Source organism: Periplaneta americana, chromosome 2, assembly GCF_040183065.1.
Source record: "Periplaneta americana isolate PAMFEO1 chromosome 2, P.americana_PAMFEO1_priV1, whole genome shotgun sequence".
Classification (NCBI taxonomy): Eukaryota; Metazoa; Arthropoda; class Insecta; order Blattodea; family Blattidae; genus Periplaneta; species Periplaneta americana.
In genome coordinates, this window is record NC_091118.1 from 38,059,334 (window position 1) to 38,076,468 (window position 17,135).

Consider the following 17,135-nt stretch of genomic DNA (forward strand, 5'->3'; position numbering starts at 1 on the left):
AAAATTATTCAGAAGAATATTTTTTTATTCCACAAATAATATCTTTAAGATGATTAGCTTTATTTCTTTTATTTTGTATTACATTTACATTATTTAATACCATAAGGAAACGAAGAGAGAGGAAGGGGGAGATAGAGGGGAATAGGGGGAGGAAAGAACCCTCCCTAAAACTAAAAAGTATCAATCATTCATTGTCTAGTGGTCAAGTCTGTATTCTCAAATATCGAGGGTATCAAGGCATCAAGTCAAGGATTTAACGCTTATTTTTTTATCAAACATGCAGTCATTCGACAAGTATTTTTTTTTATTTAGTAGCAGGTGCTTTATCCATCATCTTGATGCAAGTATCTTCCAGGAATAATGCACCGAACTTGTAGGACATTTCTCATAACAAGTTTTTACTTTCTGAATTTCTTCTTCTTCTTCTTCTTCTTCTTCTTCTTCTTCTTCTTCTTCTTCTTCTTCTTCTTCTTTATAATTTTACCAGTCAAAGGCCATTTTCCTAATTTTTTCAGTGTTTTATAGTTTTCCTATAAAAAAAAGTACTAACACACCCATGCCGCAGGTGGGACTTGAACCCACAACCGTTTGAACCAAGAGAAATTCCATGCCTCTACTGCTTGCGTCACCTAGGGTGGCTGTACATAGATATTGATTACCAATTTGAGTAATAATAAAATAAACAGTGTCTTCTGTGTTTGGTTTCTAATCTAATTTCTTTTTTTCAGGGTTAGTAATTTCTTTACTGTATATATCGATTATGTGTAGATTGTTCATTCTTTATAATAGAACATATGAGAAGAATAAAGCTTACTGTGTGGTAAGTGCCACATAGAAAAATTCTCCGTAGCAGTGCCTGTCTGGCAATATTTTGCACCTCACCAATAAAATGTGCATCTCACACGTGCCACACACACAAACATGCTGTGAAGCACGAACTGTATCAAGCACAGTAGATCGTTGCAGGCATGTCTTGTCACTAGTAGAGCTGGGCAAAATGGGTCTTCTGAACTGCTAAAATAGTTGACGTTTTTCGATACATTGATTTATCACGTAATTCTACATTCATAACATAAGATATAATTATCGTATTATAATTGAGCCCTTTCATTGTAAGGATGAGAATTTTATGTTTTAAAAAATGCCAAATATTTGTATAAATATTCCCTTAAAATTCATCTTACGATGTTTGGTGACGTATATACGTCCATTGATGTGACATATTAATGAATTTAAATACTATTATAGTCACAATCATGCCATGGTATGAAAGAAAAATTTCACAACCTCGAGCGGGAATCGAACCTGCGACTTCCTGTACTCCGGTTAGGCGCTCTACCACTGAGCTATTGAGTTCGTCTCACGCCAAAGGCTTGGAATTATCCTTTCATACTGGCGACTCTGTTATAGAGTACTGTCCATAGCGTCTGATCTAGTCAGCACTGCTTATGGGTGTGAAGAAACTATACAAATGTAATCTTCATCTTAACGATAAGCTAAGCAGTGCTGACTAGATCAGACACTATGGACAGTACTCTATAACAGAGTCGCCAGTATGAAAGGATAATTCCAAGCCTTTGGCGTGAGACGAACTCGATAGCTCAGTGGTAGAGTGCCTGACCGGAGTACAGGAAGTCGCAGGTTCAATTCCCGCTTGAGGTTGTGAAATTTTTCTTTCATACCATGGCATGATTGTGATTATAATAGTATTTAAATTCCCTTAAAATTATTCAAATATTCCCTTAGTGATTAAATTGATTAAAGCAATATGTGAAATTACACTTGTATGTATGGTATTAGTATTCATAATTAATTTTCCTTCCAATTTTTGCACAACATATATTTGAACTAACATTGTAATACAATTATCTTCCCTGTATTCTCTTTTGAGACTCTCAATCTACTGTCAGTTAATATGAATTTAAAGGTTAAGAAAGTTCTCTCCACATCTTATGATGTCACTGGACACATTTTGTAAAACGGGATATACTTTCTTACTAATCCAATTCTGCACTCGGAAAATCTAAGCACAAGAAAATGGGATATACTTTCTTGCTAACCCAATTCTGCAGTTGGTAAATTTAAGCATAAGATGGAGCACTGAATGCTGATATTTCCATCAACACTAGGGTAGAGAGCGACAATTCTTTACTGGAAGCATAAGATAATGTAATATGTTTGAATTTAACATTACACATGTGTAATATACCATTAATTCCACCAATGAAGTAACGAGATGAGCAATTGAATGAAATTAGTAAATAAATAATTGAACGGTGAATTGGCAAAACGACTTAAGTCCACATTTTGGGGGTTTTGAGTTGAGAGCATGATTACGTTACAGTGTGCAAGGGGCATCGTTTAGTAGCTGAATGACTTTAATCCACGACTTTTGTATAGTTTTTATTAGCAGCAGAATATTTGGTTAAGGGGTAAAACGACTTTAGTCCTGGACTTCAGTTGTTTTTCCTGTCAAGTTCTGAAGAAACTTACATAATATGTAATTTTAATCATACACTCAGCTGACAAATTGTTTTTTGTCTGTTATCATTGGTAATTCTTTCCAAACTTCTCTCACGTTTACCATTCCTTCCAGTGCATTCTTCAGTAGGCAGTTCTATTCAGCCAGTGACACAACCAATTCCCTTTCTACTTCTTGATTATTTTCAGCATCATTCTTTCTCCACACAGTGGTTTATCCCCGATCAATGAAACCAAAATTCAAGATATTCGTAAAATGCTTAAGTACATTCGTGATGAAGGAGATGTGCATACATTTCACGAAAACGTTATAGCATGGGAGACAACAAAGAATTGAAAGATGAAACTAAGCTGTGGTCTCGTTATAACAATCCTAAGAGTTGTCTGTGCTCTTGTGATTAACAAATTGTTCAAAATAATGTTGTTCAACAATTGCAATAGGGTTATTTTATGATTTTGGTATAAATAGGCCTATATTTAGTTAAACATGTTTATGTGTCAGTAACCTAATAATTATGATGCAGGATTGAAGTTAATTTGCAGTACAACTTAAGTCCTGAAGATAATTAAATTTTTGTACAACCTGAAGAAGAATACAAAAGTATGAATTTTTTATAATAAAACTATTTCTCTTACATATCTCTTACATATAAAAAATTATATTGTAACAATATATGATTCAGCAAGGCTAAAACCAGTTTTCTTTAATTTTCTCAAAACCACTTCTAGGAACTTAAGTCGTTTTGCAAATTAACCATTCAATTAATAAATTATTAAACACTGAGACGAAATACTTTGAAATATGCACTTATATTCTCTAACACAAAAAACGTTTATCCATAAAATTCTCATCCTTATTTATGAGTAAACATTTTTTTATAAAAAATAATTACGTAGTGTGATTTTAATTTAGATTTAGTTGGGTCAATGAATTTTTTAACGTACCAGCCATTGGGTGGGGAAAGAAAAATACATTTAGTAAGGTTACGGAATATTTTTCTTAAAATGAATATTGTTACGAACTTCGATTTTGCGACTAGGGAATGAAGGTAATACGAAAATTCTTTCGTTTTTATCATTATTTTTCAGATGTACTCTGATTACAAAATTAGTGTTTTTAGGTAATTGGCTTGAATTGTTCATATTGTGAACATGGTGCGGAGTTTTAAATACCAGTAAACATTTAACATCAGTATTTTCGAAGAAGTCCCTTTTACACGTGCTTTTTTTTTTATCTCCCATTCCTTTCTCTACTGTCACATCTCCATCTTCTGTTCCTCTATCTCGCCCTTTATTCCTCCTGATCTAGAGAAGAACAGGGTTACCTGCTCAAAACCTGAATACTAACCGTTGCCTGCTCAAAACCTGGATAATTACGGAACTTGGTGTAGGTTGGAAATGTGTTGGTGGGGGGGGGGGGGGAATTTTCAGTCTAATAGTTCCCGCAGATGGACATAGCACTAATGTTCGCTCTCTGTCTTCTTTAAAATGTTTTCCTTATTATTAAAATTTTTTATTTTATATGCATTTATTGGTGTTCTGTTTCATTTCATTATGACGTTTTTTGCTAATAAATATGGGTTTTTTGATGAGATTCCTATATGTGAGAGCATCTGTTTAAAATTATTTTGTTTAGTTAGTAATTTGTTTTATTTCGCTGATATAATTTGTATTGCTTAGTCAACTATCCGAAGACCGGTTTGAACCTCACAAGTGAAACCAATGGGGCATCATTCATGAGGCAACTAAGCCAGGAGATAATGGGGTAGGGTGGCCAGTTCCTTTCCTCCTTCATTGCATACATCGCTGACTAGACTAGACAGCATTTCGGAAGGCGGTCAGCTGCTACATGCGCCGTAGCATTTCTGGTATGTGACGTCACAAACTTGTACAGTAGAACCAATCAGAATCAGTCTATAACAAGTACTTCCAGAGTTCGTTTGTTCACGTGTGAGTGTTTCAATACACTGAATAAGTAAAACTAACATATACTGAGTATGTGTGAGATAAATAAATGGAAGAAGAGATTGTAAAAAGACAAGTATTGCACAGGCAGGTGCGGAAAATATTGTTTAAGGTGTATAATTATTTTAAAAACGTTGACGAGCAGAATGCTGCCGGCCATCTTGATGCTGGCTACAATGTTGTCAACGCGCAAGAAACGACTGCAGAAGCATGTGGTGTAGGATTGAGAACCGTGCAAAGAATATTGTTAGTGAAGGAAACAGGGTTTGTTTGGTGTCATGCTTACAGTAATCAACGGCTAAGGTCATTATTGTCTTCTGATAATTTAAATTCTCTCCTGTGCTATTTGTATCGCACGTGCGCGTGAAATATGATGTGGCAATGTTGTACACTGCCTTGCCCCCTCTGTCTGTCTCTCTCGACGCAAACGCTAACAGACTACCGCCTTCCGAATTGCTGTCGACTCTAGCCACATATTACACTAATCAAACTTCAGATGTATACAAACAATTGTTTTTCCCCTGACACATCGTCAAGTGATATGTACTGTAAAACAGGGTGACTTGATACGCCCGGGGGGACTTGATACATTTTGTAAGTTCATATTTCGGAACTGAAACATAAACCTACAAAAAAGTCCTCCCAGCGTGTCTAGTCTCCCCGTTTTATATGCTGGGAGACTTGGTACGTTTTGTAGGTTGATACGAAACATCAACGTACAAAATGTATCAAGTCACCCCGTTTTGCGGTACTGTCTGTTAGTAGGTATACATATCAACCAGAACCTCAATCAAAGGGTATATACTACTGCAGATATGGAGAAAGAAAGCATTACTGCTTTTTCAAAGCCTAATAGTAAATCAACTGTTGTACTACAATAAAGATAGCTTTAATCTCACCATCAAAATTTATTTTGATTTGTTGTATATAAGAGAGAAAACATTATGGAAGGTACTCCTGCACCTACATTTGTTGTTTATTTATTAATGAGTCATTGGTATGTATTCTTAACCATTCGTTTATGTTTAAGTTTGCATTTTAAATGAGACCTGACTGTCACAGAACATAATGTCGTAGATACTGAAGACTCAACCAAATGAACCATGAGTTCATTCAATGTTTGTTCAGCAGTATTGCATCATAATGTGCAGGAAAACGCCGCATAATAATAATAATAATAATTATAATAATAATAATAATAATAATAATAATAAAATAAAATAAAATTAAATTAAATATTAAAAAAGCCCATACTTAAAAACTAGTTAAGCAGAACTAGACAGGCAAACCAATATATTTCTTTTCTTCACGGAAGTTTCTCTTAGTTCGAGTATCATTATGTCAAAATTAGTATTACTTGTGTGGCAATAGTGGTGGATGCTCATAATTATTTGCACATAGTGCCAAACTGAGCATTGCTAAAAACATAGCAAATGATATGTAATGATATTCTTCTAACCAAACCCAAGCTGTGAACAGAAAACTGGGACTAGGAATACAGAAAAGGCAAGAATTGAAGATAAGGAATATTTATTTGATGTTTCATATGAATGAAAATGTACCACCCTGCCCAGGGATGGAACCGGAAACCTTCTGCTTACCAGGCATACACTTAATCATCGAGCTACTAGGTAATATCTTCTGTGATAGTTCCTCATGTATGTTTTTCTAATTTTAGGGATCCTCTCCTACATCAGTCCTATGTCCTGGTACATCCAAGTCTTACAATTAACTCAGTTTCGCCTGAACTAGTTTAAGAATTATGATTTGACTAAGTTAAAATTTATTCTCTTTACTAATTGATTTACCATATTATTCTGTGAATATATCATCACATTTATCAGTTTGTGAGTCTCAAGTCCTTTAAATAAATATATTTTGTGCGAGATCGTGCGCACAAAACCAATCCGCGGAAAGTCTAAAATTCCACATTTAGTATTCCCAACCTAACATACATAACAATTTCCCTCTTCTTACCGCTTAAGTGACATATTGATTTTACTGCTTTAGGCTTTTAACATATTATTTTTAGAGACGTTCAATATAGTAATAATTATAAATTGGAAACTTACCACTGCAATTTCACCTAAATTGCACTGTTAATTGTTGTTTTTAAATATTTGCAAAAATTAAGTAAACTCTACAACTCCACTAAAGTTACTGCATTCGTGATGCAAGTAACATTAAGGAAGCCGTGAAAAAATCAACAAGATTCCAGACTCATCATAGACTGGGGGAAAAAAAAAAGACAGACGTATATCACGGCCTGCTGGAGTATAGTAAACAGAAAACATTTTAAAGCAACAATGTTGAAGATAGATATTTTTGTTTTGCAAATTTGCCGTCATTGAACAGAAACCAAGATGGAGATTTCATTACAACTAATTAGAAATTCCTCTTTCAGGTATGTAATAAACGATCTTCGCACAAAATAATGTACAATACAAGATCCCTCGAACATGAAAACTTCAACATACCGCTCTTGTAACGCATATTACTATTATATAATATTATTTGCTTATGAAATAATATTTCATAATTAGGGATGTGATTGTATGGTGATTATTTTGCCCTGATTTCGGTGATTAAAATGGTTTAATTTTGATGATATTTCGTAAAAAGCAAGCAATTCCTCGCATATTTCATACCTTAAAAAAATAAAATAACGTTTTTAAAATTATTATTGAAACACTCCATTTGAAACTAACAGATAATTGTGTGCATCATTAATTAAATTCATAATAATTCAGTTTCATTCCACTGTGGGAGGTGATGGAACTGCCTTCCTGATCTCACGATGGCAGTTGTTGCAGGAAGAGAAATTATCATTATATGCTTGTGCTGCTCCCTGAAAGTAGTCCCTGAAACTATGCGTACATCATTGCCAGATGTCACATGCATGTAATACTAAACGATCAGATACGTATGTATACTTTAGGATGATGAAAATTTTCATGCTATATTAGGAAGAAAGAGTCATTTTTCGCGTGAAATAGGTTGGTACTGCTTCACGGTATCAAGCATGCGAAGATTATGACGCGTTTCTGAAAACAAATTTATATTTTATTCAGTTTTAGAGTGCATCATTATGTAGGATTAATTTCTTGTAAACAAAACACAAATTACAGCCATTTTTTTTCTCTCCTAAAATTAGGGTGTGCTGATTATTTGATGGCGCGGAGAATTCGCATATGTACGGTATTTCACATAATGGATTTACGTTTTCCATGGATAAAATTGTTGAATCATGGCGCAACAGTTGATAACTTTTGTCTATTCAGAATAACAAAGTCGACCATTATTTCAGTGCGTATAATAGGAAAGTGTATTACTTTTGTAATACATTCAAGTTTCATGATAAGCAGGTGCAGGCAACATAAACAAGATACATTCATCAGGATCAATAGTTCAGATGCTGTGAAGCTAACATGCCAATATATTTTACATTGATATTTTTTAATGTGTAACTATACCAGCTACTCCTTACCCATGTCTCTACCCCCTACATTATCAGTATAGTGGATACGAACTGTGCGTGATACCATTATGTGAAACGGGATAATCACGCATATGCAAAGTTTCATCCTGTATTATCTTTTAGAAAATTCTGGCAGAAAAATCTAACCTATGGCGAAACCAGCCATAACCAATATTCTTAAGACTGCTATACGACAGTTTTTACCTCATGTACGTGATTTTTGTCAGGTTGATAAGTTGTCATTATATTTTTTTAGTTCTTGCGTAAAGTAATCACACATTTTGGTTGAAAAAATGGTAGTTCAACATAGGTTGGCAGTGTTTCTGCCAGATATTCAGGATAGATAAAGGTTTTAAGAAACTCGTTGCGAGTATTGCTAATCTTGCATGTGGTAGTAACTAAGAATAAACATAGGCTACATATTTAACAAATGTTTAGCTATTTAGTAAACAGTTATAATTTGATTGTATCATCTGATAGCCAAAACAGCTGACTTCAAAGGAAGCAACCATAGGTACATAATGGGAATAAACTGACTATAAAAATAAATAACGTAGAAAACTGCAAATGCTTGTGTTGATATTGAAGGTGGTAGTAATTTTGTATAGGCAGTGTGTTACAGGTTCGAATCTTGGTGAGTCAGAATGAAATTCATAATTTATAAAGAATGTGTTGATGCAAGTTGTCTTGGAACACTCCCATATTTCTTGCAGTGCTGTTGTTAATTCTCCATTATTGCCTTATTAATATCGCCTATATCTAGCCTTGAGAGTCAGCACTCTAGCTTTTTTTCCTTCTTCTCTTGTACGGGCTAGGGACCCAAAGGCTTGCACTGCAGCCTGAGGCTTATTGTGCTTACCACTCCTATTCTGTGAATGATTGGGTAGCTGAGCAGCCGCGTTCTTGTACAAGTACAGCACACCGCACTGTGAACTGAACTTGGACTGTGGTATGGATGATGATGATGATGATATGTGAATTAATGATTGCAAAATGAGTCCGAGGTCCAATGTCGAAAGTTACACAGCAATTCCGCTTCAATTGGTTGAGGGTAAACCCCGGACAAAACCTCAACCAAGTAACTTGTCCCAACCAGGATTCGAACCCTGGTCCGCTTGTTATCGGGCAGACATGCTAACCTTTACTCCACAGCTGTGGACAGCACTTTAGCTTACTCTAAAATTTAATATCTGACCAGCCATTTGAACTGAAATGAGAAACAAATTATTGAAACATACATCAGAATTACCCAGATTACTAGTTAGTAACACAGTACAAAGTAACTGTATTATTTGTGTTGACCAGATAATATTTCTTATTTGTTTGTCAAAATTTATTAGCAATCGCATCAACTACACGTAAGGAACTGAAATAGTTAGTAGGCCTATTGGATATCATTGAAAACATCCCTAGGAATGTGCTTACTAATGCCATTTGTAGCATAGAAGAAAGACTATTTCTTATTGAGCAACACTGTGGTGGTCATATTTAATTTTTTCGTGTTTTAATAAAATTCCATTTCTTTACAAACGAATTGGTGTTTTTATTTTTGTGGAATCTAAAAATTTGACAAACTTATTACCATTTCAAAATGGGAACTTACTTTTGAATAACCTTATACCACAGTCTAGTATATACAGTCGCGAAGCTTGGGGTGATTTTTTGCATTTCTCGCGATAGTTGCTAGCCACTTGGAGCGCTGTGTGTACTAGGAACAATAGACTGTGTCACTGCCATCGTGATCTAATACAGGCCGTAAGGCAAACCATGTGACTCGCTTAACCCGATCACGAAGGGCAATGTTTCAACCATATAAATTAATTGGAATGCATAAAAAGTAACATATATTTCTCTAAAATATAGTGTAATTGCATTAATAAAATTTAAAACAATGATTAGGAGACACTTCAGACATAATTCCTTGCGAGTTAAGGTGTAATATTATTTTTGGTGTGAAAATTACGTTGTTCGTAATGTGTAATAGACCTACCTGCCTTTATTTCGATTAAATATTGCGAAATTATTGTACATTCATTTATGCACGATTCAATAATTTTCAGTTGCACTGCACGAATATTTAGATATGTTGAAATTATAGGTTATGTTTACTGTCCCAGTTGTCCCTTTCTGTCTAATTTTAGTGGTCTCCAATGCCCTGCCATTCATATGGAAATATTATAGGTTATGTTTACTATATCTTATATTCCTAAATTCGCTATTATACATTATAATTAAGCATAATGTCATGTATGGTACTGTGCACATTTATTTGTCTGTATTTTAATACTACAATTGAGTATTGAATTATTGTATTTATCTACTACCTAAGAGACAAAGTAACAATTGTACGTACACTAATTTCATAAGAGTGGTATGATAAATTTTCTGTCTTTATCAAGGGAGGTAGATGTGCTATATTAAAATCACAATATAAATTATTTTTTATTAAACCTCAAAATAGCTTCCATTCTAAACTTAAAATGTGGATGGGAAAAGATTATGTTAACATGTAAAATTCTCTTCACATTAAAATAACACGGTTTTGTAATTATTTCTGCAACATATTATGCAACAAGAAGGAAAGGGAACTTATGGACACATTACACTAAATAAAACCTAGCTATGATACGCAATAAAGTTATAATAATTCACTGAGCTCCATACACTGAAATAGAAAACCCGAACATATATTACGGCCTGGTCTAGATCGAAAAGGCATTGACTGTGCCGTATTTCGCATTGTTGTGAAAAGTTGTGTAAACTGTGAAATGTTCGTTATCGGTTGTAATAACTGTAAATGGCTAAAATACAATAATTTGAGTAATAATATGGGACAAGGAAACGTTTGTTGCATTATAAATTCTAAGAAAAAGAGGTCAGAGTTATCATTCCGAAAAATCCAGGGAAGTGAGTTTATAAAATATAATATATACTTTATGAAAATAATATATAAACCTCATGTATTTCGTATTTCAATAATGGAAGGAAGGTGTTAATTTTTCAAAAGAACACTGTATCAAAAGTACAATACATTTTATCGGCTGCTAGGGAAAGAGTCTGTGATGAGGCGATAGTAGCGATCCTGGTAGCTAGCAACTATCTGTGGATGCATATTTCAACTGTCTATGTTTGCATATTTAGTAAGTATTGAGCTTCGCAACTGTATATACTAAACTGTGCTTATACTGTAATTTAGCTACATACTGTAATGTAAATTTAATTTTAAAAATATACGTGGCTCCTGAAATAATTTTTAAGAAGTCTTTTCTCTGTTTTAAATTGTTGTGTGTATTGAGATTTCGAGAAAACATTTTGAAACTACAGTATATATAATTCTGGTATCTATAATACAAATTCCCAGAAAGGTTGAAAAAATGTATGAAAGGATGTGTGTATGGAGTTATAAAATACGGAATTTTATTTAAAAAAAAAATTACAATTTTATCTTCCCAAAACACCAGTACCGGTAGTGAGTAACACAGACATTGAGTGTTGCTTCTTTTAGAATTAATGGAATTAACGACGTATTATAGCATTTTTTGTATGATTTTCTGATTCATTGTGATTAGAGCATGTTCATTACAATAATTTTATTATGTGGTATAAAAGTTTTGCTTAATAAAAAAAAAATTGTTGCGCAATACAATAACTCATGCAATTTTAAATTAAAATGTTCACTTTAAAACATTCAATCATTTCAGTTTTTTCTTACAATTTGTTTCGTTACTTTTTGTGTTTCATAAAATTGTTAAGAAACTCCAGGTTGCCCTTCTAATACAATATGCATGCTTTTTTTTTTTTAACTGGTTGTCGTTACACTTAGCACAGTCTCTCTCTCTGCGGCTTTTTAAAGTTAAATACAGTGTGCCCTGTTACGTGAAAGAACTGTACTATTGCCAGTGAAAAAAATATATATATACACCCAAAGGTCAACACTGTATGCATGTTATTGAGGTTATGAAAACATAGATTATTAACTATTTTCTTTACTCTTTGAGGTGCAGACCATTTTACGTAAAGATGACTGAAATATTTAATTGTAATGTTGAATTATGATAATCAGGAGGTATTTTGTAGTACTGATAAAGAGAAAGAATATTAAGGTTTTGTTTCGTGATTTTTTTTTCTGATTCATTACGAGAATGTTGTCATTTAAAAAAGTCTGCAACCAAAGTAATGTGCAGTTTATAATCTTTATTTTAAAATTATTTTACAGTTACGAATATCTAATATTAAGAAACACAAGGTTTTGTGTAATTATGAGTATTGAAAGCACAAGTAAGATTCGAGTCATTGAAAGAATTGCTGAACTTTTTCGGAACACTTCATGCCTCTGAACATATCCTGGGAAAATTTTTGTTGCTGTAGGTTGTTATGTGAATTAGCTATGAATATTATTATTATTATTTGCTATTATATTGGATGTTTCAGGGTCTTTGTTTAGGAATTGGAAGGACTTGTTCCTGTGCTCATTTTATGCTCAGCATACTCATATTCAAAGTTTGATAGCTAGGGAGTTATTTATGAAATTCTTTTATTCTCGGGTAAACGCTTAAAATTATACCAGATTATGGAAAAAAAAAAAAAGACAACCATGTTATGTTCTTCATTTCCTCATTACGTACATTGGCACAAATACCAAACTTCCGATAGAACAAAATGATGTAAAAAAATAAGATATCTTGAATATTCAAACAGCATACTCTGTTCATAAGTAATGGTTGTTTTAACACATAGGGCAAGTGACATGAGCCCAAATAACTTTTTTCTTTAATTGTTAAAAATGAATATTTCCGTGAAGTTAGTAAACTGAAATGGAAACCATAGCACACCTATTATGTTTTTTTTTTTAAATGGGTTATTTAATGACACTATGAGATGTTATTACGATGAACCATTGGAAGTATGCCTTCCATGTGTTTTTGTCGCCAATTATCGTATTTTTATCATGAAATGGTAAAAAATGTTGAAGTACCAGATTAACATTTCACGTGAGGATATCTTCTTAACTATTCAACTTTGAATGTGGTTATGTTGGGGTAAATTGATCTTCAAATTGCGCAAACAATATGCACCTCAAATTTTAAATACAATGGACCATCGATTACAACAAATATAAAACATATTCAATCAGTCACATTTATTTTTACTACTTTAACATCGAAAGTTAATAAATATTCTAAATAAAAATTGCGTGTTTCCATGGAATGCCATGTTTGTTTACCGATTTGACATTTAAATAAACATTTGACATGCTCCTATAGATGCCTATGTCTCAAGGATGATAGGCCTACGAAACAGAACACTTGCACATGGTTGCGTGACAGAATGCTTGATATTGTTCAAATGTTGGCCAGCCAGAAGAAATGTACCAGTACATGATTTGGCAAAAATTTATGATAATCGAAGTTCCACTGTATTAAACTCGAAATACTCTGTATAACTGACAAGCATAGCTAAGTATGTCAGTGTATGAACCTATTTTTTCAAGAGAGAATATTAATACTGTAATAGGAGTCAAAGTAAATGTTTAGATATACAGTGTTTATTTGTCATTGAAGATGATTTTGTTTTTGTGTATGTTCTTAGGGGGTACCTGGATCGAGGTCTAAAAATATACTAACATGATTTTTTATTTATAAATTAACTTGAAATATTCTTGATTACCAGGAACATTTTAAGAACTCTGAAGATGACATACTATTAAAGTTATTTGAAACCATCTGTAACTTGCCAGCTAGAGAAGTTTGCTTTCCTTTTCAGTTGCTTATGGCAACCTAAATGAAAATTGTGCTTCTTGCTTATTTTGATAATTGAGTTTGTACAAACCATGGTTTTGGGACTTCAAGCTGATTATGTTAAAAAATGGGTTATATAATCGCAAGACTTCTCGTCTTCCACTTCACATGTATTGCTCTAGTTTGGGTATCTCTACTTGTTTTTAAGTGTGAAACAATTTGTGGTGCTTGATTCCAGGAGTGGTCTTCTAAACTTCTGTGCCGTGGCGATGGCTCTTCATGACCTGGATTACAGAGCCATTGGAATCCGCATCGACAGTGGCGATCTTGCATATCTGTCCAAACTTGCAAGGTCAACTTTCGAGAAAGTAGCACATCAGTAAGACTTTCATTATTTTCTTGATTTTTAAATGTGATGTCCTCTCTCCCTTAAATGGCGTTTGGTGTTCCACTGACTTCCTTTTCATGCGTTTCAGCTATGTAATGCGTAGATTTTAGAGGTCAAAAGAAATATGAAAATTAGGACACTGGAAGATGAACGTACAACTGGAATGGGAGACAGAAGAAAACAGGCCTTTTGGTCGCATTCAGTGATGGGTAAATTCTTGGGAACTTTGCATAAAGACCCAGAGCCTCTAGACAGTTAACAGCTTTGGTAATTTGACAAAAAACAAACTTTACATATTTAACATACTGTGACTTTTATTTCAAAACAATAGTGTAATTTTGATTCTCACAACAATCACTTTCTATACACTCCCGTCAACAATGGAATTTTCATTCCACACAGCAACACAGTATTCGTTATTGCACTCCACAGACGACAATGACAATTCACTTGGATTATTGAAAACAATAATGTACTGCTAATCTCAACTAATGTTCACAAAGCACTATTTACAAAACAAAACTGTCGGTTCTCAGTTCGTTTGCCTTGGCTAGTTATTCTAGCTCATTCACTCAAGTTCACAGTATATCGAACCCAAGCCTTCTAGAGACAGTCCACTGCACTCGAACTCCGGTCCCCCAACTGCGGTCCACCGCACGTCGAACCACAGACTCCGGAACGCTCGCACAGTTGCGGACACACATTCAAGTCGAACTCCAGTCTCGAAGCTGGCTTCACTGCTACACAAGTCTGACTGGCTTGCTGACCAAAAACTGACAACTGGCTTCTCCTCGCGACCTGTATTTATTAGTAAACCATAGTTTCGAGAAACTACTATGCTCGAAATTTCTACTTCTACAGATTTCTGTTCTCGCTGCTTCTTCCTGGACGATTCCATTCGGGAGGTTTCGACTCCACCCCCCTTCACCTCGCACAACGAAGCACACACAGCTTTGCTTCCCCTTTTTGCCTCACACTGCAGTGCACCTCCCCTTGCCCTCTCGGCAAATCTATATTCACCTATATTATACATACTTAATATATTAAAATCACCACACAAAGTAAGGAAATGAATTTAATACATATATTATTATTTTATATTTCTATCTTTTTAGTTTTTATTTTATTAATTGCAGACGTTCCCCTTACGTCCGTCCCCTCCAGACCCGCACGGCTGCAACCTTCCACGTGCGCCCTCCCTTTTGCGGGACGCGTGATCGAGTCTCAACGTGGCTGTCACAATACTTTAACTTTAGAAAAGAGACAAGCAGACTTAGAAATGAAATGGGAGTACCAACTATACTTTTTTTTATACATTATAATTCTTACGAGGGTCATTTCATAAATAATGCACAGGTTGGAAGAAGTGTGAAGTGGATAACACGACACCAATGAAAATTACGTTAGTTGCAGTTGAAGGATTAAGGAAGAAGCATGTGCGCTCGTTTCGTCCATAGTATACTGTGTGTATAGGTAACGAGAGCTAGAAATGGAGTTAATGTGTCTTGGATACTGTGACAATTGAAGACCAAAGATGGAATCTTTACGTGGGAAAACTCCCCACAAAAATCCACACTTCCACAGTGCTTTGAGTGGTGTTTGTAGTGAACTTTTAGTGGATGGTAATACAGTTTCTCCTTGAGCTACTCGTATGGTCTTCTTAGCAATGTTGCAATGTCCAGGCATTTCTGCTTGTGTTCTGCAGTCAAGCAGTGAGGGACTGATCGCGCAGAAATTTTTCTCTTCTTCAAATTCTTTTGTCAAAATACGGAATACTGAACTTGGTGAAATCTCCGTAGCTTCTGAAAGTTCCTCAAATGTCGCTCGATCTTCTTGAAGAGCATCCGGCACAAGTTTCACACTTTGTTCATGTTTTGATGTTTTCGGCCTTCCTGGTCTTGCATCATCATCTAAACTGACACGAAAACCAGTAGCCCAACGAGAAACTGTACTATGGTCCACTGTAAGCTCACTATAAACTCCGCTCTGCTGTGGATTTCTGTGAGGTGTTGCCACATAAAGAATCGATCTTTGATCTTCAATCATCACAGTACCTGAAACACGTGTAGGCTCCATTTCTAGCCCTCGTTACCTAAACACAAAACATGCTACGTTCGAAATGAACACACTTGCTTCATCCTCAAGTTTTCAACTGCAACTGACGTAATTTTCACTGGTGTTACGTCATCCACTTCAGAGTTCTGACATCTTATGCATTATTTATGAAATGATCCTCATTCATTTGTAATAAATTACAAGATTACATTGCCACAAGACGAATTTTCTTCTCTGCAAAGGAGCTGGTGACCTCACTATAATCCAGACTGCATTACATAATTATATAAAAGTTTTAGTGTACCAACAAATACCACTATTATTATTATTATTATTATTATTATTATTATTATTATTATTATTATTATTATTATTATTATTACCGGTATTTTATTTTTTTTTTCTCTTGGCTGAGGCCCTTCGAATTTGGGGCCCTAGGCAGCTGCCTGGTTTGCACTGGGTTTATCTAATTGAAATAATTTAATCTGCACCAAAATATGATGTACTTTAGTTTTCTGATTTATTTTATCAAATTATCTTGTGATAAAAAAATAACAAATAAACATCAATTGTAGTATTGTACACTGAGTGCATTTCTTAGTTTTTTTAATCACTCACCATTGATAAGCTGTTGGAAGTCATAGTCAACATAGGTTTCAAAACATGATATCTCAGTGTCATTCCTGTATTAATGTCATTATCCTCCATTTTAAGCTATTTTTGTTATATATAGAATGTAAAAATGAATAAATAAACCCACAAAATTCAATGACATTCACACAATTCGTGTATGATGTTTATTTTATATATATATATATATATATATATATATATATATATATATATATATATATATATATATATATATATATTTTTTTTTTTTCCAGGTTGCTTACAATCTTTCAGTCTGTGAAGTTCTCGTTTAGTTAGACTCTGTATATATTCTGTTTACTTAAGGAATTTCTATCCGTGACTTAGAAGAGAACTTATTGTTTCAGGTACAACATCCCCTGGTTTGCTAAATTAAAAA

General features: G+C 34.1%; 1 protein-coding gene across 1 annotated transcript in view; it reads left to right on the forward strand.

Annotated features, from left to right (window-relative positions):
• Naprt (nicotinate phosphoribosyltransferase) overlaps positions 1-17,135 on the forward strand; it is a 144,135-nt gene that overhangs the window by 105,603 nt on the left and 21,397 nt on the right. The window contains 3 exon segments of the mRNA XM_069815833.1: positions 6,021-6,077; positions 13,901-14,041; positions 17,104-17,135. The exon segment at positions 17,104-17,135 is cut by the window's right edge and continues 47 nt beyond it. Coding sequence (XP_069671934.1) covers positions 6,021-6,077; positions 13,901-14,041; positions 17,104-17,135 — 230 coding nt within the window.